General features: G+C 41.8%; 1 protein-coding gene across 2 annotated transcripts in view; it reads right to left on the bottom strand.

The window, feature by feature from the left end:
• Nucleotides 1-2364: 2364 nt before the first annotated feature.
• Nucleotides 2365-20131, bottom strand: part of LOC139264387 (lysophosphatidylcholine acyltransferase 1-like) — a 312596-nt gene continuing 294829 nt past the window's right edge. For both annotated transcript variants that reach the window (XM_070880756.1, XM_070880758.1), the window contains 2 exons: nt 16395-16533; nt 2365-6877 (listed from right to left, as the gene is read on the bottom strand). In XM_070880756.1, the coding sequence (XP_070736857.1) occupies nt 6684-6877; nt 16395-16533 (333 nt within the window). In that variant the 3' untranslated portion in view covers nt 2365-6683. The remainder of the gene's footprint in view (nt 6878-16394; nt 16534-20131) is intronic.

Here is a 20131-nt window from a genome sequence, read left to right on the forward strand (position 1 = left end):
GGTTGGGGGAAACTGCTGTTGTGTTCCTCCTAGCAGATGGTTCAAAGCAACTTGAGTGACTGGGTGCAGCTTTTCTACTTAATCTCCCAGATACAGGATGTGTGTGGCCTGAGGAGATGAAAGGTGGGGAAATTAGACTCTACAAATAGAGCTAAACATTTTATTTCATCATTATTGATATCCTTCAGAACATACAAAAAAGATTTATAGGAATAATACCAGACTCGAAAGGCTATACCTATCTAGAAAAGAGAACAGAGGGCTGGACCAATAGAGATCTTTAAAAGATTATGAAAGGGTTTGATAGAGTAGAAGTAGAGAACATGTTTCCACTTGTGGGTGAGACCAGAACTGGAGAACATAAATAGAAGATGGTCACTAATAAATTCAATAGGGAATTCAGGAGAATCTTCTTTAGGCAGGGTGATTAGAATGTGGAACTTGCTTTAAGAAGTAGTTGAGGCAAAAACCCAGATGTACTTAAGGGGAAGCTAGATAAACACAATGAATGGAATAGGATATGTTGATGGGGTTAGATGAAGAAGGGAGGGAGGTGGTTCACGTGGATACACAGAATCTTTTTTCCTAACTCTGCTCCAGATATTGCCAGCACAATGTTATGAACATTACAAATGCAGAACTTTCTAAGTGTATTCAACAATGGGTAATCATGAACATTACACGATTTCCATTAATGCAATAAATACATACTTTTTTTGACGTTCTTAACCATGTTTTACGTTGCTTTCCTCTTATTCAAGCGCATCTTCTGTAGCTTTGCACCTGCTAGGTAAAATACCCATCGACAACTGCCGGCAGTATATACAGAACTGGAGAAATTATAATTTATAGTTTGTGGCACAGTATGTCAAGGCAGTCGATTGGTGCTGTTCCACTTAAAGGCCAAATGCTACAGGAATCCCAATCCTGCTTGACAAATCTTCTAGAATTTTTTGCGGATGTAACTGGTAGAATGGACAAGGGAGAACCAGTGGATGTGGTGTATTTGGACTTTCAAAAGGCTTTTGACAAGGTCCCACACAAGAAATTGGTGTGCAAAATGAAAGCACGTGGTATTGGGGGTAATGTACTGCCGTGGATAGTGGTTGGCAGACAGGAAGCAGAGAGTCGGGATAAACGGGTCCTTTTCAGAATGGCAGGCAATGACTAGTGGGATACCGCAGGGCTCAGTGCTGGAACCCCAGCTATTTACAATATACATTAATGATTTGGATGAGGGAATGGAGTGTAATATCTCCAAGTTTGCAGATGGGTGGCAGTGTGAGCTGTGAGGAGGACGCTAAAAGGCTGCAGGATGACTTGGACAGGTTAGGTGCGTGGGTAAACGCGTGGCAGATGCAGTATAATGTGGATAAATGTGAGGTTATCCACTATGGTGGCAAAAACACGAAGGCAGATTATTATCTGAATGGCAGCAGATTAGGAAAAGGTGAGGTGTAGCGAGATGTGGGTGTCATGGTTCATCAGTCACTGAAAGTTGGCATGCAGGTACAGCAGGCGAAGACGACAAATGGTATGTTGGCCTTCATAGCTAGGGGATTTGAGTAGAAGGAGCAGGGAGGTCTTACTGCAGTTGTACAGGGCCTTAGTGGGACCTCATCTGGAATATTATGTTCAGTTTTGGTCTCCTAACCTGAGGAAGGACGTTCTTGCTATTGAGGGAGTACAGCGAAGGTTCACCAGACTGATTCCCGGGATGGCAGGACTGACATATGAGGAGAGACTATAAATGATAATTACTTAAAATAATGTTTGCAAGTTTGAAAGATATAATTGCATCTTAAAATTACTTTGCCTTTCAGCCAATGTGTTGCTGCATCATGGAGTGTTTTTTTCTTCTTTGGTAGTATGTATGAAATTATGTATTTCGATTCTGTGCCACAGCTTCATAAACACTGTTGATACCAGTTACTGAATCCAAGATTCTCCATTGCATACTCACTTCTTGACTTTATACCTGATTGGCAGACAGGGATCCGTGGCTTCTCCATCTGTGGATTGGATTCTGGCTGTTATGTCAAGACTCTATTGATTATTCAAATTCCCCTATTCTCATGGGCTGGGTGACTAGATGGGGGGGGGTTAAGAGAAATTAAAGACAAGAAAAGAAAGACGAAAAAACTGTCTACCTCAAAAGCTACCATCAGTTCAAAGATAGACCTCATGATAAAATCCATTTATTTTGTAATTTTTGGAGTGTGCTGTGCAGGGGCATAATTGGGTATCAGATGGGAGCATAAATTTCTGCCAAAGTTAAAAAAATAATTTGCTATGCAATTATTGTTTTGAGCTCAATAACTCATTAGCAAAAAAATCCCACAGAACTCTTTTTGATCCGTTTATTCATACAGACAACTCAAATAATTTCACTGTGAAACACAAAGTCCAATGTGAGTTTGAGCAGTAATCCCTTTATGTACAATGAAAATGTGAAAAAATGTCAGTTATTGCAAAAAATTTCCATACATAATCCACTATGAAGCTTTAACACAAAGTAAAATGTCCAATTTTGTTCAAGATAAATGTAAAATACAGCAGTAAACAGGTAGTTTAAAAAAAAATAAGCAGCATTCTGCAAAATTTCATGGATCCTTTCAAAGACAACCAAGAACACAGGACAGCTTGCCTACTGAGGTATTTTTCTTGATAGGAAAGAATACACATTAAAAACCCAACAACGTGACCTATGTTTGGTAATGGAGTTACATGACTGATGCTGTAAATTCTATTTTTCATATTAATGTGTTATTTGCACATGTTGCAGTTACTTGATGCATAAACATTAAGATGCTGTAACTACAAGTCTGCAGATGTTTACAAGATTTATATTTACGTAGTCATTTAGAGAAGTTCGTTCAAAAAAAATAAGTAATCTCCCAAAACCTATAATCCCAACAATCTCAATCATGGCATGTGTTAAGTGTAAATCTCAAATTTTCTGTGTCTCTATAGTGACCGGTTTTCATGTCAACAAGTAATGCCCAATCTTCACAGGATTTCTTAATGTTAGTTAATTTTCTAGAACGTGATTGAAAATGTTCATTCTTACTGCAGTGAAATTGTACAGATCCCAGGTTTTAAAATCATATGACCCAGTCACCTTTCACTGAAACTTATAAAAGAAAATAGGCTGTTCAGTAAGATATACATACAAAATAAAGTTGAAAAATCCTCAGAAAAATACATTACCTTTTAAAGCATATGACAAAAAAAACATTGTAAATGAATTGATTCATCTGGAGTTGTCCATAACATTTGGACAAATCCAAACTCTTCCCATTGCACTGTAATCCTCATTGAGGCTCATTACATATTGTGCTGGAGTGTATTTTTCCAAAATTCACAAAGCTGATTGCAAAAGAATCGAAGCTCAACAACTCCAACACTGAATATGATGATTACAGTACCAAGATTTAAAAACTTTTGATCTGATTCACCATTATTCACATGGAAGGATTTACATGCATATATTAACTCTAAAATATCATAATTAAGCAATAATTGCAATTAATTTTGAAGTGTCATAATTTCATTATACAAGTGGCAGTTCAGTAGGATTCTACTCATGAATTTCATCACAGTATCCATAATTCTGTTTCTTTTTCCACATCAGTTCATCTATTTTCCTGATAATGTCAATGATTATGTTAACACTGTGGGATGTTCATCAATAAATGCTTCATATCATCCAACAGTTCAACAAAAATATGTGCTACAGTATGTTATATGGTATATCAAAACATTCAGTCAACAAACTTTGAATTGTTCCTCTGTGACGCAAGATTAAAAATGCATAACTGTTAAATAATAAGCTCCAGCATAATTCACAGATAACTGCTCTTACTCAGCATCAACTTACTCTAGTTCAATGTTGAGTTACAGACTGATAGACTAGGCAAGTTGAGCTGTAGGTTTCCCATTCATTGACTTCAGGGCATTCTATTATTATACACCATCATTCAGCCAACAGGGATTGAATAAACGACTGCATTTATAATACTTTGTGACAAAGAGCAGACAACAGGTTTAGGGTCAGCACAGTGCCATTTTCCAACAAAAAAACATCCTAAAGCACTGTGTAGTAATATTTTTCAAATACTGTTTACATAGAGTTCCACTGAATAAAATTAATATACACCATGGAAAAAGTGTGTTTAAAAAAGCTAACTGTAAGGTAAAGTGGCAGAGTTTACCCAGGACATTTATTTTACACACAAAATAATGGGAATGGATGTGTGAAATCATCCTGTATGGGGAAAAATGCAGGTTTGCTGTACTCCTGTGCTTTCACCGTTTGTCAACAGAAACCACACACAAATGAATTACAATTTGCCTTACAAACAATAACCTGCTCACTTAGCTTCCACCCATCGAATTTTACATGCTACAAGGCAAACAAACAAACTTGACACAAACAAAAGACAAAGTTAAGAAAAGACCAAACACCTTTAAAGGGGAATGGTTCAATTTTTGTTTCCTTGTGGAAATCACTTTTCTCCATTTTATAACTTTGCAGTTTAATCTCTCCTCCTCTTATCTCACTTCACCCGAAGGAAAAACAAAAACTATACATGTTTAACCCATTTGATCAATTTTCTTGCTGGTGGAAAGCAGGAACAGCAATATTCCAAGAACTAACCTGATTTTCATCAGCAATGGTGCTAAATTTGTGATATTTGAGGCTTATGACCATTGTCCAACTCTGAGCACTCGTGATAGGGTGCTACAACCAGAGCTCAAAGGGGCCCGAAGCCAGGCAGTATAGTGTGCATCAGGACAATACTGACCTAGCTACATGAATTTCCACTTCTCTCTAGACAAAAGCAATTTGCCAGACAGAGGATGATCTTCACCTCTGATGCAAATCATACGTTCCATATGCTCCGTAAGTTGAAGCAGCTATAACAATTACAAGTTTAATCTTCAGCAGAACACTCTGGCAATGCATGGAATGAATCCAACCTGTTACACATGTGGCTTTACTACCTACTGATCTCAGTGGCTGTCAGCCAAAGCCCAAATATATAGCCACATTAGTAAATAAAGTCTGCTCAGGAATTACAATATTAATATTTATTCTAGACATCACCAAGGGAAAATGAAGGTTTTGGTAATAGTGCAGTTACTTTCAGCAAAATCAGCTGCAACATGACATGAAGGAGCAAGGATTAGATTTCATACCTTCATCATTCAGAACTCCCTCTAGTTTAACATTCTGTGGCCAGGCAACCTATTTTCCATAGAATTTATCTTGTTCCTTTGTTTTTTTTTTAAATTCAATCATGTCCAATATTTCTATCTCTTACTGTATAATCTGTATCTTTGCAATTTGAATTGTACTCTTCCTTTTTTTAAATTATCAGATATGCACTCTTTATTTCTTACTGTTTCCCTTTTATTCTCAAGTTTTAACCGTTAAAAAAAAAATCAACATAGGTAGCCCTTCACTATAATTAGACAAGTCATACAGGTGAGTCAGAATGTGAATGCCCCGTGCAATGTTCCTGGTTAGCACATACATCAATGGTCCTAATATCAGTAGAAGACGCCATCCTGTTTTAGAACCAGAGAAATAACTTTGCCCTCCCCAATTGCAGGCAGGTGGCTACTTTCACATACTGAGCTCAAACTGTTATGCCTTTGGCATGCAACATCAACTCATTCAAAATCCTGACATCTAGTTTACATCGTATGGTCATCTGCTTATTGGTCTATTATAACACTTACTTTCTTGTTCTTTTCTTCAGTTTATATGCTTTACAGTATCTGCACGCAGACAACATGCTTTGTTACCAGATCAACTAAGCTCATATGATTCGCTGCTCAAAACAGTTAACCAGATGAATTATTAGTGATAATTACCCTCAAGTATTTTCCATCACATTGTTGCATTAAAAATAGCAACACAAGACTTAAAAAAAATTCCTATGCAACTATAATAGAATTAACCTGGGGGTGCTGTGAAGTTATATCTAGAAAATTAATCAAATGTTAACCTGAACACTGATGCATTCCCTCATACTGTGTGTTCTTTATACTTCATTCACATTAAAAACATTTTCCTCTCTTCAGTTATGACAGCAATGGCAGGGAGTAAAGTGATGATACTTAAAATATTAAGTATACAATCGTTTCCCAACTAGCACATCATTATGGAAACGAATGCTCCACACCAAAAAGGTGTGTTATATTGTAACACTGGTAGGAAAACACCATTACCCCCAACTTCTGCAAACATTTTTCAAAAGCTGTTTTGCAGAAAAATTAAGCATACACAAAATAAGCAGACTACGAATGAATAAAAAACACACAAAAATGCGCTACCACAACTGCAGCTACAAGTTTTAAACATGCATAGTCACCATAACACATATACCATAAATGTGAAAATGGAACTGAATAAGTGCTTGGTTCCCTTCAAGTACAGGTACAAATAATAAGCATCTTTACAATCTTGGCTTCTGATGACACTTAAAAATGCTTTTTAAAAAATCGACTGTCTTCTAGCTCAACACAGATATTATATTGGAAAGATGATAAATACACAGAAAAATGGCAGTAAGTTCATACAGGAAAAGACATTTAGTCAGGTTAATAGAAGTAATGTGTAGTGCCCTAAATTGGCCTACCCTCTCACCAGGAGAAGGATCATCGCTAAGGAGTTAGTTAAGCTTTTTGTCCAAAGTTTTTTCTTCTCTCTTCTCTTCTTGGTCCTCAGGTGAGAAGTCTGTGCAAAACCCATTAGCAGTTGGAGTAAGCTGGTTTTCCATGCAGCCTGTGAAACCCATCATTTGGTCTGGGTAAAGATACTCCTCAGCATAATCAGGATTCATACACGTAAACTTGCAGAAGTCCACTGAAGTTAGAAAAATGCACACAAGAAAATGATTATGTATTCTCTATTTGTGTACAGTTCTCCCTGTCTCTCCTAAATGTCAAACAGTGGCAAGAGGCAAAACAGTCAGAGATCCTTTACATGCCTAGGTCTAAAAATTCCTGGGCTGAGGGTAGGGAGAAACAGTAGCACAATTGGGGTGGGTAGGTTAGGCCCACACATTCTTGTGGATGTTGGCAAATGCTACCAGAAGTTGGGGCAGGCATTTCTTGCATCCACCACCCCCTTCGTGCGGATGTTATCTGAATAGGCAGAATTACTTTATCCATAGGGTTATGGTAGTTTATTGGTTATGTTTCTGATCTAGTGAATCAGAAATCTGGACCAATAATCCAGTGAACACGAGTTCAAATCCCATTTTAAGAATTTGAATTCATGAAGTTGTTGGAGGTTATAAAAACCCAATTAGTAATTTCCGTTATGGAAGTTCGTCCCCAGTATGTGACTCAAGCCCCACACCAATGTGGTTGACTCTGCCCTATGAAGTGGCTCAGCAAGGCACTCAGTTGCATCAAATCACTACAGAGATTGGGCTGCAAGAGGATATCAATATACTGATCAGGTGGGCAGAGCAGTGGCAAATGTAATTTAATTCCGAGAAGTGTGAGGTGATGCACTTTGGGGGGCCTAATAAGGAAAGGGTATACACATTAAGCGGTAGGCCACTTAATAGTGTAGATGAACAAAGGGACTTTGGAGTGCTTGTCCACAGATCCCTGAAAGTAGCAGGCCAGGTGGATAACGTGGTTAAGAAGGCATACGGAATACTTGCCTTTATTGGCCGAGGCATAGAATATAAGAGCAGAGAGGTTATGCATAAATTGTATAATACTTTGGTTAGGCCACAGCTGGAGTACTGCGTGCAGTTCTAGTCACTGCATTATAGGAAGGACGTGATTGCACTAGAGAGATTGCAGAGGAGATTTATTAGGATGTTGCCTGGAATGGAGAATCTTAGTTATGAGGACAGATTGGATAGGCTGGGTTTGTTCTCATTGGAACAGAGGAGGTTGAGAGGAGACCTCATTGACGTGTACAATATATTGAGGGGCCTGGACATAGTGGATAGTAAGGGCCTATTTCCATTGGTGGAGGGGTCTATTACGAGGAGGCATGTTTTAAGGCAGTTGGTGGAAGGTTTAGAGAGGATTTGAGGGGGGATTTCTTTATGCAGAGGGTTGTGGGGATCTGGAACTCGCTGCCTGGAAGAGTGGTGGATGCAGAAACCCTCACCACTTTTAAGAGATGGTTGGATGGGCACTTGAAGTGCCGTAACCTACAGGGTTACGGACCTAGAGCTGGTAATTGGGATTAGACTGGATGACCTTTTGTTGGATGGTGCAGATATAATGGTAAGTACTGCAGGGAATCGAATACGGCCAGGGTGATCTCCTGGACTAGTTTCGATTGCCTGGATGGGTCGGAGAGGAATTTCCCCAGATTATTTCTCCCTAAATTGGCGTGGGTTTTTATCTGGTTTTTGCCTCTCCCAGGAGATCACATGACTCCAGTTGAGGTGGAGTGTAGAATGTTTCAGTATAAGGGGTGTCGCAGTTGTGTGAGGCGGACTGGTTGGGCTGGGTGCTCTTTGCCTTTCCGCCATTGTTCATAGGTTTATATGTAACCTTTAGGGTTGCTGACCAAGGGCCGTGCGGCTCTTTGTCGGCCAGCTTGGCACGATGGGCCGAAATGGCCTCCTTCTGCACTGTAAATTTCTATGTTTCTATTAACTGTTGCAGTACAAGGCAACAGCCCACCAGCACCTTCTCAGGGCAACCAAGGGTGGGAAATAAATGCCAGCCCTGCCAGCGATGCCCAACTCCGAAGAATTGAAAAAAATGATCCTGCTTGTCTACCTCCACTGCCCCAATGCCAAGTAGGATCAGATTCTGGCAGAAGTGGAGCACACTACTAACTCAAATGCCAGTTTCCCACTGCAATATGAAATTTAAAATGCAATTTTCTTTGTCTCTGTGGTCATCTTCAGTTGGAACAGCTACTACCCTTTCTGCAAGGTGCCACTCCAAAAAGTCCTACCCCAATCAATTCAGACACACGTTAGCGGCAATAATGTGGGCAACTGCCACCCCGACCCCTCCAATGGAAATTACATGTACCTGAAATTTGGGATGGTAGTCACTGCAGTGGCAAGTGGTGCCTCAAGAATTTTCACCGCCAATTTATAGTAAATGCTGCACACTATAATAGCCAGCCATTAGTGTGTGTGCATTTCTTAACCAGCTAAGCTAACTTTATATAGTATAAATAAGTTTGGCTGACTTATGTCTGACTATATGAATTTAAAAAGATTTTTGGAGCATAGTTTCCTGTCAAAATAAAAGAATGGTTCTTTAAAGTGCATTAGTGACATATCTACATCTTTACAAAAGCAAAATACTGCAGATGCTGGAATCTGGAATAAAAACAGAAAATGCTGGAAATCTCAGCGGGTCAGACAGCATCTGTGGTGAGAATGCAGAGTTAACGTTATATCTACTTCTTTGTTGTGCAACATAATTTTTCTTTATGTTGATTAAGATGAGGGTGCAGTACGGGGAATGGAACACTTACTGCATCCACTGTCAGCAATTAAAACACTTCCAGATCAGGTATAGCATGGGTTAGATGATGCATAAAGCTCCAGTTATATTGCCTCAACAAAGTGCCTTAACTTTAACCTCAGAACAGTGCCCCCTACGTTTCTTATTCACACAACCCTGGCCTTTGAGATTTTGCATTTACAGTCAAATAATTATTTTTGTGCTGTAGATTCACCATTACAAGGGACTGGAAAGAAATTGACTAATTCATTTTATTTTGGACTCTGTACCTACGTCACACCTGTAAGGGTTAGATTCAAACCCAGTTCTCAGAAGAAGTAATGGTGATCTCGTACATTATGTCACTAGTCTCCTTTCAATATCTTATACAGGTGCGACCTCACAAATCGGAAACCTCGGGACCGAGGCTGTTCCGTATTTCGTAACATATTTCCGATATCCCGAATCCAGAAATGCCTGGGCCGAGGTTTGGGTATTTCCGTATTTCGGAAACAAAATTTGACAGCCCGAATCCGGAAACCTATTTGGCTCAGCGGTGACCTGTAGTTAGTAAGAAAAAAAATGCCCGGGAAAAACCTGTGTTGCAGCCCTTGGGACAGTAGGTATGAAGACCTGCAAAAAAGGTAAGTTAAAGTTTTTATTTTTTAATTCTTTTGCAGCGATTCGATAGTTAAGTGTCTTGTGAATGTTCTGTGATTTTTTGGGTGCGTGTGGCTGTGCATTTGGAGGTGGGATTATTTACTGTTCTGAAAAAAATGTCCACGAGTGTGCTATCCACTGAGCCACAGCTGACACTGTGGCTATAAGGAGTTAGGTTGCAGATCGCCATTTAATGAGATCATGGCTGAACAGACTCGAGGGGATAAATAGCATACTCTTGTTCCTATGCAGGTGACACCGTGGAGCACATTTCTGTCAGCTCCATTGCCAACTTGTCTTTTTTCCCCAAGCTTTCAGAATACTAGTATTAAACTTTTTTCTGCACATTTTAAGTTTATTGTTGTTTCCTTTAAAATAAAGGTTTAGTTTCAAAATGTTAATTTATTTATATAAAGAGAAGAACTTGCATTTATACAACACCTTTTATGACTTCACCACATCCTAAAGCACTTCACAATCCATTAAATCTCAAGCTTGAACTCCCCTTGGATAAGCCCACAGCTACCCTCTGTGGATCTCTTGGCATTCTTCGAAGGATCCATTGAGGCATTGATCACTGCCTTCTTACACACAGCAACACCAAATGCCCATCCTCCTTTCTCAACAACTTTTCTGCCCAACATGCCCGCTGGAGCCGAATTCACCAACATCATTCCTGTCATGTTCACTGCCCTCAGCGGAAGAATAATTACCGCTCCCTCCGCATTTCACTTCAGAACGTCCGCTGACAAGGCTGTTGCCATCCATGACCTTATTGAGGATAATTGCATTGACATCATGATTTTGACACAAACTTGGCTCATGGGTGATGACATCTTGCCTTTTACTCTTCACTTGACTATAATTTCCACCACTGACCCTGCCAACACCACCACAGTGGTGGTGTGACCCTCATCATCAAATCACACCTTGCTCGCTCCCCTACTCCTCTCCTCAGCTCTCACTACCCTCCTATCCAGCATTAACCTCTCCTTCCACGTAAACCTTCCTACCCATATTCACGGCCATCCCTTCAACCTTCTCTACTAGTTTCTCTACTCCCATAGACTCGGTCACAAACAAACCATCTCCAAACACTTCCTTGCATCACACACACCCTCATACTCCCTTCCAACCCTAGTTCTGTGTCTGCCCCTGAAATAAACTCCGTCCAAAATCAATTACAACTTCACTTTTACACTCCAACCTGTCTAGACTTTGGACCTCCATTTGCCACGATACTTCTGCAGCTGTCAATCTGCTCAACCACTTCCACTACTCCATTTTGTCGCCAGTAAAATCCTTACTTACTCCCACCCCAGTATGGTCCCCTTACGTCCAAGGGGTGCAGCCATGAACATATCCAGCACATAACTTGTTAAACCATCCATCACCAGATCTGCTTCATCATATCAAGCACTATGGGTCTCTGTCAAATCACCCATCTACCATTACCCTTTGCTTCCTGCCTCTGAGCCAATTTTAGATCCAACTTGCCACTTTGCTCTGGATCCCATGGGCTTTTACTTTCGTGACTAGTCTGCCATGTGGGACCTTATCAAAAGCTTTGCTAAAATCCATATACACTATATCATACGCACTGATCTCATCGACCCTCCTGGTTACCTCCTTGAAAAATTCAATCATGTTAGTCAGACACGACCTTCCCTTAACAAATCCGTGCTGACTTCCTTGATTAATCCATGTCTTTCTAAATAAAGATTTTTTTCCAATAATTTTCCCACCACTGAGGTTAGGCTGACTGGCTTGTAATTACTCGGGTTATCCCTTTTTCCCATCTTAAACAAAGGTACCATATTAGCAGTCCTCTGGCACCACACCTGAAGTTAGAGAGGATTGGAAAATCATGGTCAAAGCTTCTGTTATTTCATCTTTTGCTTCGCTTAACAGCCTGGGATACATTTCATCCGGGCCTGGGGACTTAGCCACTTTCAAAGCTGCTAATAGTAAATGTTTCCCACGCATTAAGTACCATCACTCTCCCTTTCCAAACCACTATCATCGCCCTCCCTCTCAAAAAATCCACCCTCAATCCCTCTGACAATGCAAACTACCACCCCATTTCCAACTATCCTTTCCTCTCCCAAATCTTTGAATGTGTTCCCGCCTTCCATATCTATGCCCATCTTTCCTGCAACTGAGACTGAATCTCTCCAAGCAGGTTTCCAGGTTTACCACAGCAACAAAACAGTCCTAACCAAAATCACAAATGTCACTCTGACTTTGACCATAGTGCACTATCCCTACTTGACCTTTCTCTAGCCTTTGACATGGTTGACCACACCAAGCTCCTCCAACACCTCTCCTCTGCTGTCCAGCTCAGTGGGCCCGTCCTTGATTGGTTCCACTTTTACCTATCCCATCATCGCGAGAGAATCTCCAGCAATGGCTTGACTTTTAGCACCTGCATCGTTAACTCTGGTGTCCCTTAAGAATCTATACTTGGCCCCCTCAGCTTTCTCATCTACATGCTGTCCCTTGGCGACATCATTTAAAGACATGTAGGTCCTGTATTACATATATGTGATTACAACTCTACTTCTCCAGCACCTCCTCCAGTAAACATTGGGAAGATCAAAGCCAACATCTTTTGCCCCTGCCACAAACTCTGTAGCTTTGCTACCAATTCCAGTCCTCTCATCATCCACCATCTCCGGTTGAGACTGTTCGCAATCTCCGTTTCCTCGAGCTGAGCTTCCGACTCCACATCCATTTCACCCTAAAGTCTGCCTTTTTTCACTTTCATAACATTGCCTGAATCTGATTCAGCCTATTGGCCTCTGAAACCCTCATCCATGCGTCTATCACCTCCAGACTCAATTATTCCAATACTCTCCAAGACAGCTTCCCATCCTTCACCCCTCATATACTTCAGCTCAACCAAAATTTGCTGTCTGTATCCCATCCCGCACCAATTCCTGCTCACCTATTGCCTGGGTGCTTAATGACCCACATTGGCTCCTGGTCCCCCAACACCTCAAATTTAAAATTTTCACTCTCGTACTCAATCCCTTTATGGCTTTGCCTCTTCCTAAATTCGAAAATTCTCTCACTGACAACCCACGAAGAACTCTGCATTTCTCCAACACTGACCTTTTGTGCATCCCCTGCTTCCTATGCCTTAACATTGGTGGCTGCACCTTCAGCCATCTTGGGTTAATCTCTGGAATTCCCTCCCGATACTTCTCTGCCTCCCAGCCTCCCTCTTCTCCTTGGTTTGTTTTCTTTGGAACAGAGGAGGCTGAGGGGAGACCTTACTGAGGTGTATAAGATTATGGGGGTCCTAGATAAGAGTAGTTAGGAAGGACCTATTTCCCTTAGCACAGGGGTCAAATACCAGGGGCATAGTTTGAAAGTAATTGGTAGGAGGTTCAGAAAGGACTTGAGGGGAGATTTTTTCATCCAGCAGGTGGTGGGCATCTGTAACTCACTGTCTGAAAGGGTGGTAGAGGCAGAAACCCTTACCACTTTTAAAAGATACTTGGTGTCTGAAAGGGTGGTAGAGGCAGAAACCCTTACCACTTTTAAAAGATACTTGGATATGCACTTTAAGTGCTGTAACCTACAAGGCTACGGACCAAGAGCTGGAAAGTGGGAATAGGCTGGATAGCTTTTTGTCAACGTCTTTTACCAAACTTTTAGTCATTGCTCTAAATATTTCCTTTTTTGGCTCAGCATTCATTATTGTCTGATTATGTGTCTGTGGAGTGCCTTGGAATGTTTTTCTTTGTTAAAGGTGCTAAGTAAAAGCAAGTTGTTCTTGTACTTATTTTCTCTCGTCTTCAGTGGCCTGCCACTCTTTCCTGTTGTTCTGCTAGCATTCCTGATTTGTTTCTTCTCTTTCTTCATTGTGGGGATGCTTTCAATCGGCCTGCTATGTGGTCCATACTTACAACTTTTCCCAGGCTTGCATGTTTGCTTCTACTCCCTCATCTTCCCAGACAATATTTTTCAACATCCTTATGTAATTTGCTTAAATTTGAATTATTAAAAATAATCTAAATAGGATTTAAACTAATGGGATTGAACATTTAATTTTTCAGTATTGCATTTTTTAAATAATTAACCAGGACTAAGGCTTTCTTTTTAAAGAGCATGTCAATATTCTTGTACAAATTTAAACCTATCCACTACTGTCGCGCTACCCCCCTTCCTCCTCGGACCTCCATTGCCATAGTCCTTCCTCGGCATTAATCCCGCTCCCACCTGCCATCTAATCTCACTTGAACTGAAGATTGGGGTACTTCTCGACTCCACGCCAGACTGACTCGCATGTATAAAAGATAAATCAAGGAGAAACACTGTGAATAAGATTAATGTTAAATGTTACAGCTACCTTGATTACACTTCCTCCCACCCCACTTCCTTTAAGGACTCTATTCCATACTACCAGTTTTTCCATCTCATCTGTTTGATGATGCCACCTTCCACACCAGTTCTTGCCATATTTCTTCCTTTTTCCTCAACCGAGGATTCCTCTTCACTATGATTGACGGGGTCCTTGACTGAGTGTGTCCCATTTCCCGCACTTCTGCTCTCCCCGCCCCCACCCCACCCCGCCACCCCCCTTTCCTTCCCTCATAGAACCACAATAGAGTTCCCCTTGTCCTCACCTTCCACCCCACCAGCCTCCACATTCAATGCATCATCCTGCGCCATTTCCCCCACTTCTTGCAAGATGCCACTACCAAACACATCTTACCCTCCCCCTCAGTATTCCGAAGGGACCGTTCCCTCCGCGACATCCTGGTCCACTCTTCCATCATCTCCAACACCCCTTCCCCGGCACACTCCCATGCAAGCATAGGAGACGCAACACCTGCCCTTTTACCTCCTTCCTCCCCACCGTCCAGGGCTGCAAATATTCCTTTCAGTTGAAACAGAAATTTACTTGCACTTTTTTTCAATTTAGTACATTGTACTCGCTGCTCACACTGTGGTCTCCTCTACATTGGGGAGACCAAACGCAGATTGGGTGATCGCTTCGCTGAACACATCTGTTCAGTCCGCAATCACGACCCTGAGCTTCCAGTTACTTGCCATTTTAATTCTAGTTTCAATTAGATTTCATAATTTAAAAAATTATGGGGCCGAAATTCAGGTACGCCAGAAAGTTGGTGCACCTATGACTTTTTACCTGGTTTTACCGCTGAGATTCTTGAGTCGGCCTTCCGGTCGATTTTCAGGATTTTTGAAATTTTTTTCTGAGGGGCTGAATTTGGGTCGAGACTGGGACTCTGCCGCTGGTCACTCAGCAGTGGAATGGTAGTGACGTCATAGCGCGTGTGTGTCACCACGCTCGCTCCCCTCCGTTAAAGGGAGAGAATCAGTCATTTTAAATCTTCGGCCACTGGGCCACCAGGGAAAGTTTTGGCTGGGCCAGCGGCCTGGTACCCAAAAAGGGGGTGCTAGGCTGCCCATTGGTGGCTCGGCTGAACCTGTGGGCACTATCTTCTTGACCAATCGGGAAGTCAGCCAGCAAAAATAAATACATGGCAGCCACGGCAGTGGGCCCTCCCCTTGAATGGCCGCCATGCTCCCGGGCCGCGCACACTCCGGGTAAGGTGCACCGACAGAAAAAGCTGTCGGGGGCACCGCACAGTGGGGCATTGATTTTGTGAGGCGAATTTCCGGTGAAGGAGAGCAGCAGTGTGCGTTCTGAGGACGCGCTTGCGGCGGTCATCAGCATCAGGGTGAAATCGGGTCCAGGCTGAAAAATCCCCGACCTGTATTTGGGTTGGGGCGGCCAGTTGACCACAAAGCGGTGGTCACGGGATTCTGCCGCAAACAGGCAGTAACGGGTCTTTCTGAGACCCTGAATTTTGGCGGTTTACTGATAAGAGAAATGAAAAAAAATCAAACTATTTCTACGGATGCACAGAAGCAAAGCTTGAGGCTCTGAAAAACCGTCAGATTTTGGGGAACTGCAGAAGTTAGTAAATCTGTCAATTTTCAGATAAAAGTCACTTAAAATACAATTTCAATCAAGGAATCGATTTGTCAAAATCAGTAAAAAAAAAGGAAGGAATTAGTTTGACATATGGAGTGGGGTAGGGGACTTTACAATTAAGTGATAATGAAGCTTGCACACAACAAACAGGACCATTATGCTAGTAAATAGGCAAGAAAGCAAACTCAAAAGCAACAGGCTCACATTGGGACATTTGACAGAAATCTGGTCACATTATGACTGGATAAGTAAAGATTTAACTGTTTACATATTTAATTTGCTTCAATCAAGTGAATGTTACACTTACTATAACTGATTTTCCCCTTCTGAGTAGCATCAATGACTTCAAATAAGTTTGATACATCAAGCTTATTTACTCCCAAAGCAGTCTTCAGAATGCAGGCCAGATCATCTTCTACTATAGTTCGTTCAGCTGACTCATACATCTATTAAAGAAATGTAAAATGTTCTCATACTACAAGTCTGTAATAAATTGAAATTACACATACGAAAATAATAGTATTGAGATTTTCCTTTTGCTGTGGGAATGCTCAACAAATTTATACAATTAAACAATTATTCAGGTGATTTTGCTACAGGTGCAAGATGTGTAACTATACATTAGTGCCACTGCTATTAGGTAATAATATATGGCAGGAGGCGAACTAATTACTCTTGCATCCATAAACTTGATATAAACCATATATGATGTATATTCTGTTCTAACTTGCAAAAATGGTAAACTGCAAAATGCATTTGTTTTTTGATGATAGTGAGACTTAACATTAAATTAATGTAATTTAAATATTATATTTAAAATAGCAGTAAAATTGATAAGAATAAATTAAAAAAAGAAAAATTCCACTTTCCATTTATGGCTAGAAATCATTACAGGGTATATAAAATGGATGCTAGGAATAAAACAAACTTCAAATGGAAATATTAGCAGCTATAAGCAGAAAACGTTTAAAATACTAAAGAAAAACATGGATAAAATTAGTCAAAGAAATTAAAGAATACTCTCCCATTTTACAAAGAAATTAGATTTCTAGTGAAATAGGAAATGATGTAATGGAAGGACCTTAAGCTCTTTCAAGGTCTCAAATTACTTAGTACATAAAGTTCAGCTAATTTATATTTTTCTGAGTCACTGTCCTGTAATTACCCCGTGAGAAATTTGAAGTCCTTTTAATATTGCTAAATTAATTCCACTAGAATACTGCAATACATTAAGGTTGCTGATGTTTTGAATTTTCCCTGCTACACCACATGGTGTATTGAGCAATGGCACCAACACAAATAAGAAACTGCGTAAAGGATAGGAAGCAACAGGTACTTATTAGAAACATAGGGCTAGAAATTCGGCTTTTAGTGATTTCATGCGTTTTTGGGCGATAATTGCGGCAATTTTTTTTTTTTTAACGCTGGGGTACCATTGCCGCCAGACCTCGCAAAATTTACCAAAAGGTGAAGAGCGATAGCAATAGCAATAAGTCCGGCATTGCACAACAGAATTTGTGCACTAGAGCCGAAATTTGCGATAAAAAAAAAATCGGACATCCGCCCATGCGCAATTTTTTTTTCTTCCATTCCCCCCCCTCGTTTTTTTCTTCTTCACATGCCTCTGATCAGCTGTCAGGGAGCGCCCTTGCATGCACAGTGCACCCAGGGCTGAATCATCTAATTTTAGATTGCAGTCAGTCACAATGGAAGGAGCAGGCAGAGAGTGAAAAAATTCACTAATGAGCCGAACGAGGCCCTCATCACTGCTGTGGAGAGGAGATGGGGGGGGGGGATTTAAATAGGAGGAGTGCAAGTAACTACTTTCCAGTGGTTTTTTTTAGGTGTCTTTGGCCCAGCAATGCTGGAGCCTGTTATGGCTTGAATAAAGAGTCAGACTAGATACTGCAAGCTCAAAGTAAGGTGTAACTGTAGTCCTTTATTACAGATCTCAGCGTGCCCCTCCAGCCTGTGAGGTCTCCTTATAAACAGGTGCGCCCAAGGGATTATGGGATCCCTTTGGACTCCAGGGGATAAGCCCTCTGGTGGTTAGACATGGTATTTACAGGTTCACATACATAACAGGGGCGACATCAGAAGGACCGACAGCCAGTGCCGCAAGAGGTTCAATGACCATTGCAGGGTCAGAGTAATATTTTTATTGATGCACTCCTTCATTTCTTAAATTATAAATCTGACACATGCTGGTATAGGTAGGCTTAGTGTTGCACCTTATTTGCCATGAATGATCGTTACACATTACACAAGACTGCTTTCTGAGATCTTAAAAGATGTTTCTGCAGTTCGATGCCTTCATGAACCATGTGCAACTTCCAGGGCCTTTAAACAGAGGACTGTATTAAATGCACACAGTATGCTATAAGTACTTTGATGGCTATCTGTGTGTGCCACAAGAGCAGATGGGCCCTCTGGTAACCACTTCCATTGTCATCTTTGCAGGGAAAGATGCCCCATAACTGCCAGAAGCAGCGATGGACAGGTGGCGGTCTACCGAGAACCTTGCCTTTAACAGACCTGGAGGATCAAGTGGCCGGTCTGATCAGTGACTCAGGGAGGTCAACTGCCCGTGGGGGTGCTGAGCCCCCATTCGAAACTGAGGGCAAGTCCTGCAAAAGCCCCGGACTGGGTTGGGGCAATGTGATGTAGTGTCTGTGGACTAGGGTTTGGGCAATGTAATGCAGTGTCGGTGGACTAGGGTTTGGGCAATGTAATGCAGTGTCGGTGGACTAGGGTTTGGGCAATGTGATGTAGTGTCTGTGAACTAGGGTTGGGGCAATATGATGTCGTGTCTGTGGACTAGGGTTGGGGCAATGTGATGCAGTGTCTGTGGACTAGGGTTGGGCAATGTGATGTAGTGTCTGTGAACTAGGGTTGGGGCAATATGATGTCGTGTCTGTGGACTAGGGTTTGGGCAATGTGATGTAGTGTCTGTGAACTAGGGTTGGGGCAATGTAATGCAGTGTCTGTGGACTAGGGTTGGGGCAATGTGATGTAGTGTCTGTGGACTAGGGTTTGGGCAATGTGATGTAGTGTCTGTGAACTAGGGTTGGGGCAATATGATGTCGTGTCTGTGGACTAGGGTTTGGGCAATGTGATGTAGTACCTGTGGACTAGGGTTGGGGCAATGTGATGTAGTGTCTGTGGACTAGGGTTTGGGCAATGTAATGCAGTGTCTGTGGACTAGGGTTGGGGCAATGTGATGTAGTGTCTGTGGACTAGGGTTGGGGCAATGTGATGTAGTACCTGTGGACTAGGGTTGGGCAATGTGATGTAGTACCTGTGGACTAGGGTTGGGGCAATGTGATGTAGTGTCTGTGGACTAGGGTTGGGCAATGTGATGTAGTACCTGTGGACTAGGGTTGGGGCAATGTGATGTAGTGTCTGTGGACTAGGGTTGGGGCAATGTGATGTCGTGTCTGTGGACGAGGGTTGGGGCAATGTGATGTAGTGTCTGTGGACTAGGGTTGGGGCAATGTGATGTAGTGTCTGTGGACTAGGGTTGGGGCAATGTGATGTCGTGTCTGTGGACGAGGGTTGGGGCAATGTAATGCAGTGTCGGTGGACTAGGGTTGGGGCAATGTGATGTAGTGTCTGTGGACTAGGGTTGGGGCAATGTGATGTAGTACCTGTGGACTAGGGTTTGGGCAATGTGATGTAGTACCTGTGGACTAGGGTTGGGGCAATGTGATGTAGTGTCTGTGGACGAGGGTTGGGGCAATGTAATGCAGTGTCTGTGGACGAGGGTTGGGGCAATGTGATGTAGTGTCTGTGGACGAGGGTTGGGGCAATGTAATGCAGTGTCTGTGGACAAGGGTTGGGGCAATGTGATGTAGTGTCTGTGGACTAGGGTTGGGGCAATGTAATGCAGTGTCTGTGGACAAGGGTTGGGGCAATGTGATGTAGTACCTGTGGACTAGGGTTGGGGCAATGTGATGTAGTACCTGTGGACTAGGGTTGGGCAATGTGATGTAGTGTCTGTGGACTAGGGTTGGGGCAATGTGATGTAGTGTCTGTGGACTAGGG

The sequence above is a fragment of the Pristiophorus japonicus genome, chromosome 5 (genome assembly GCF_044704955.1).
Source record: "Pristiophorus japonicus isolate sPriJap1 chromosome 5, sPriJap1.hap1, whole genome shotgun sequence".
NCBI lineage: Eukaryota > Metazoa > Chordata > Chondrichthyes > Pristiophoridae > Pristiophorus > Pristiophorus japonicus.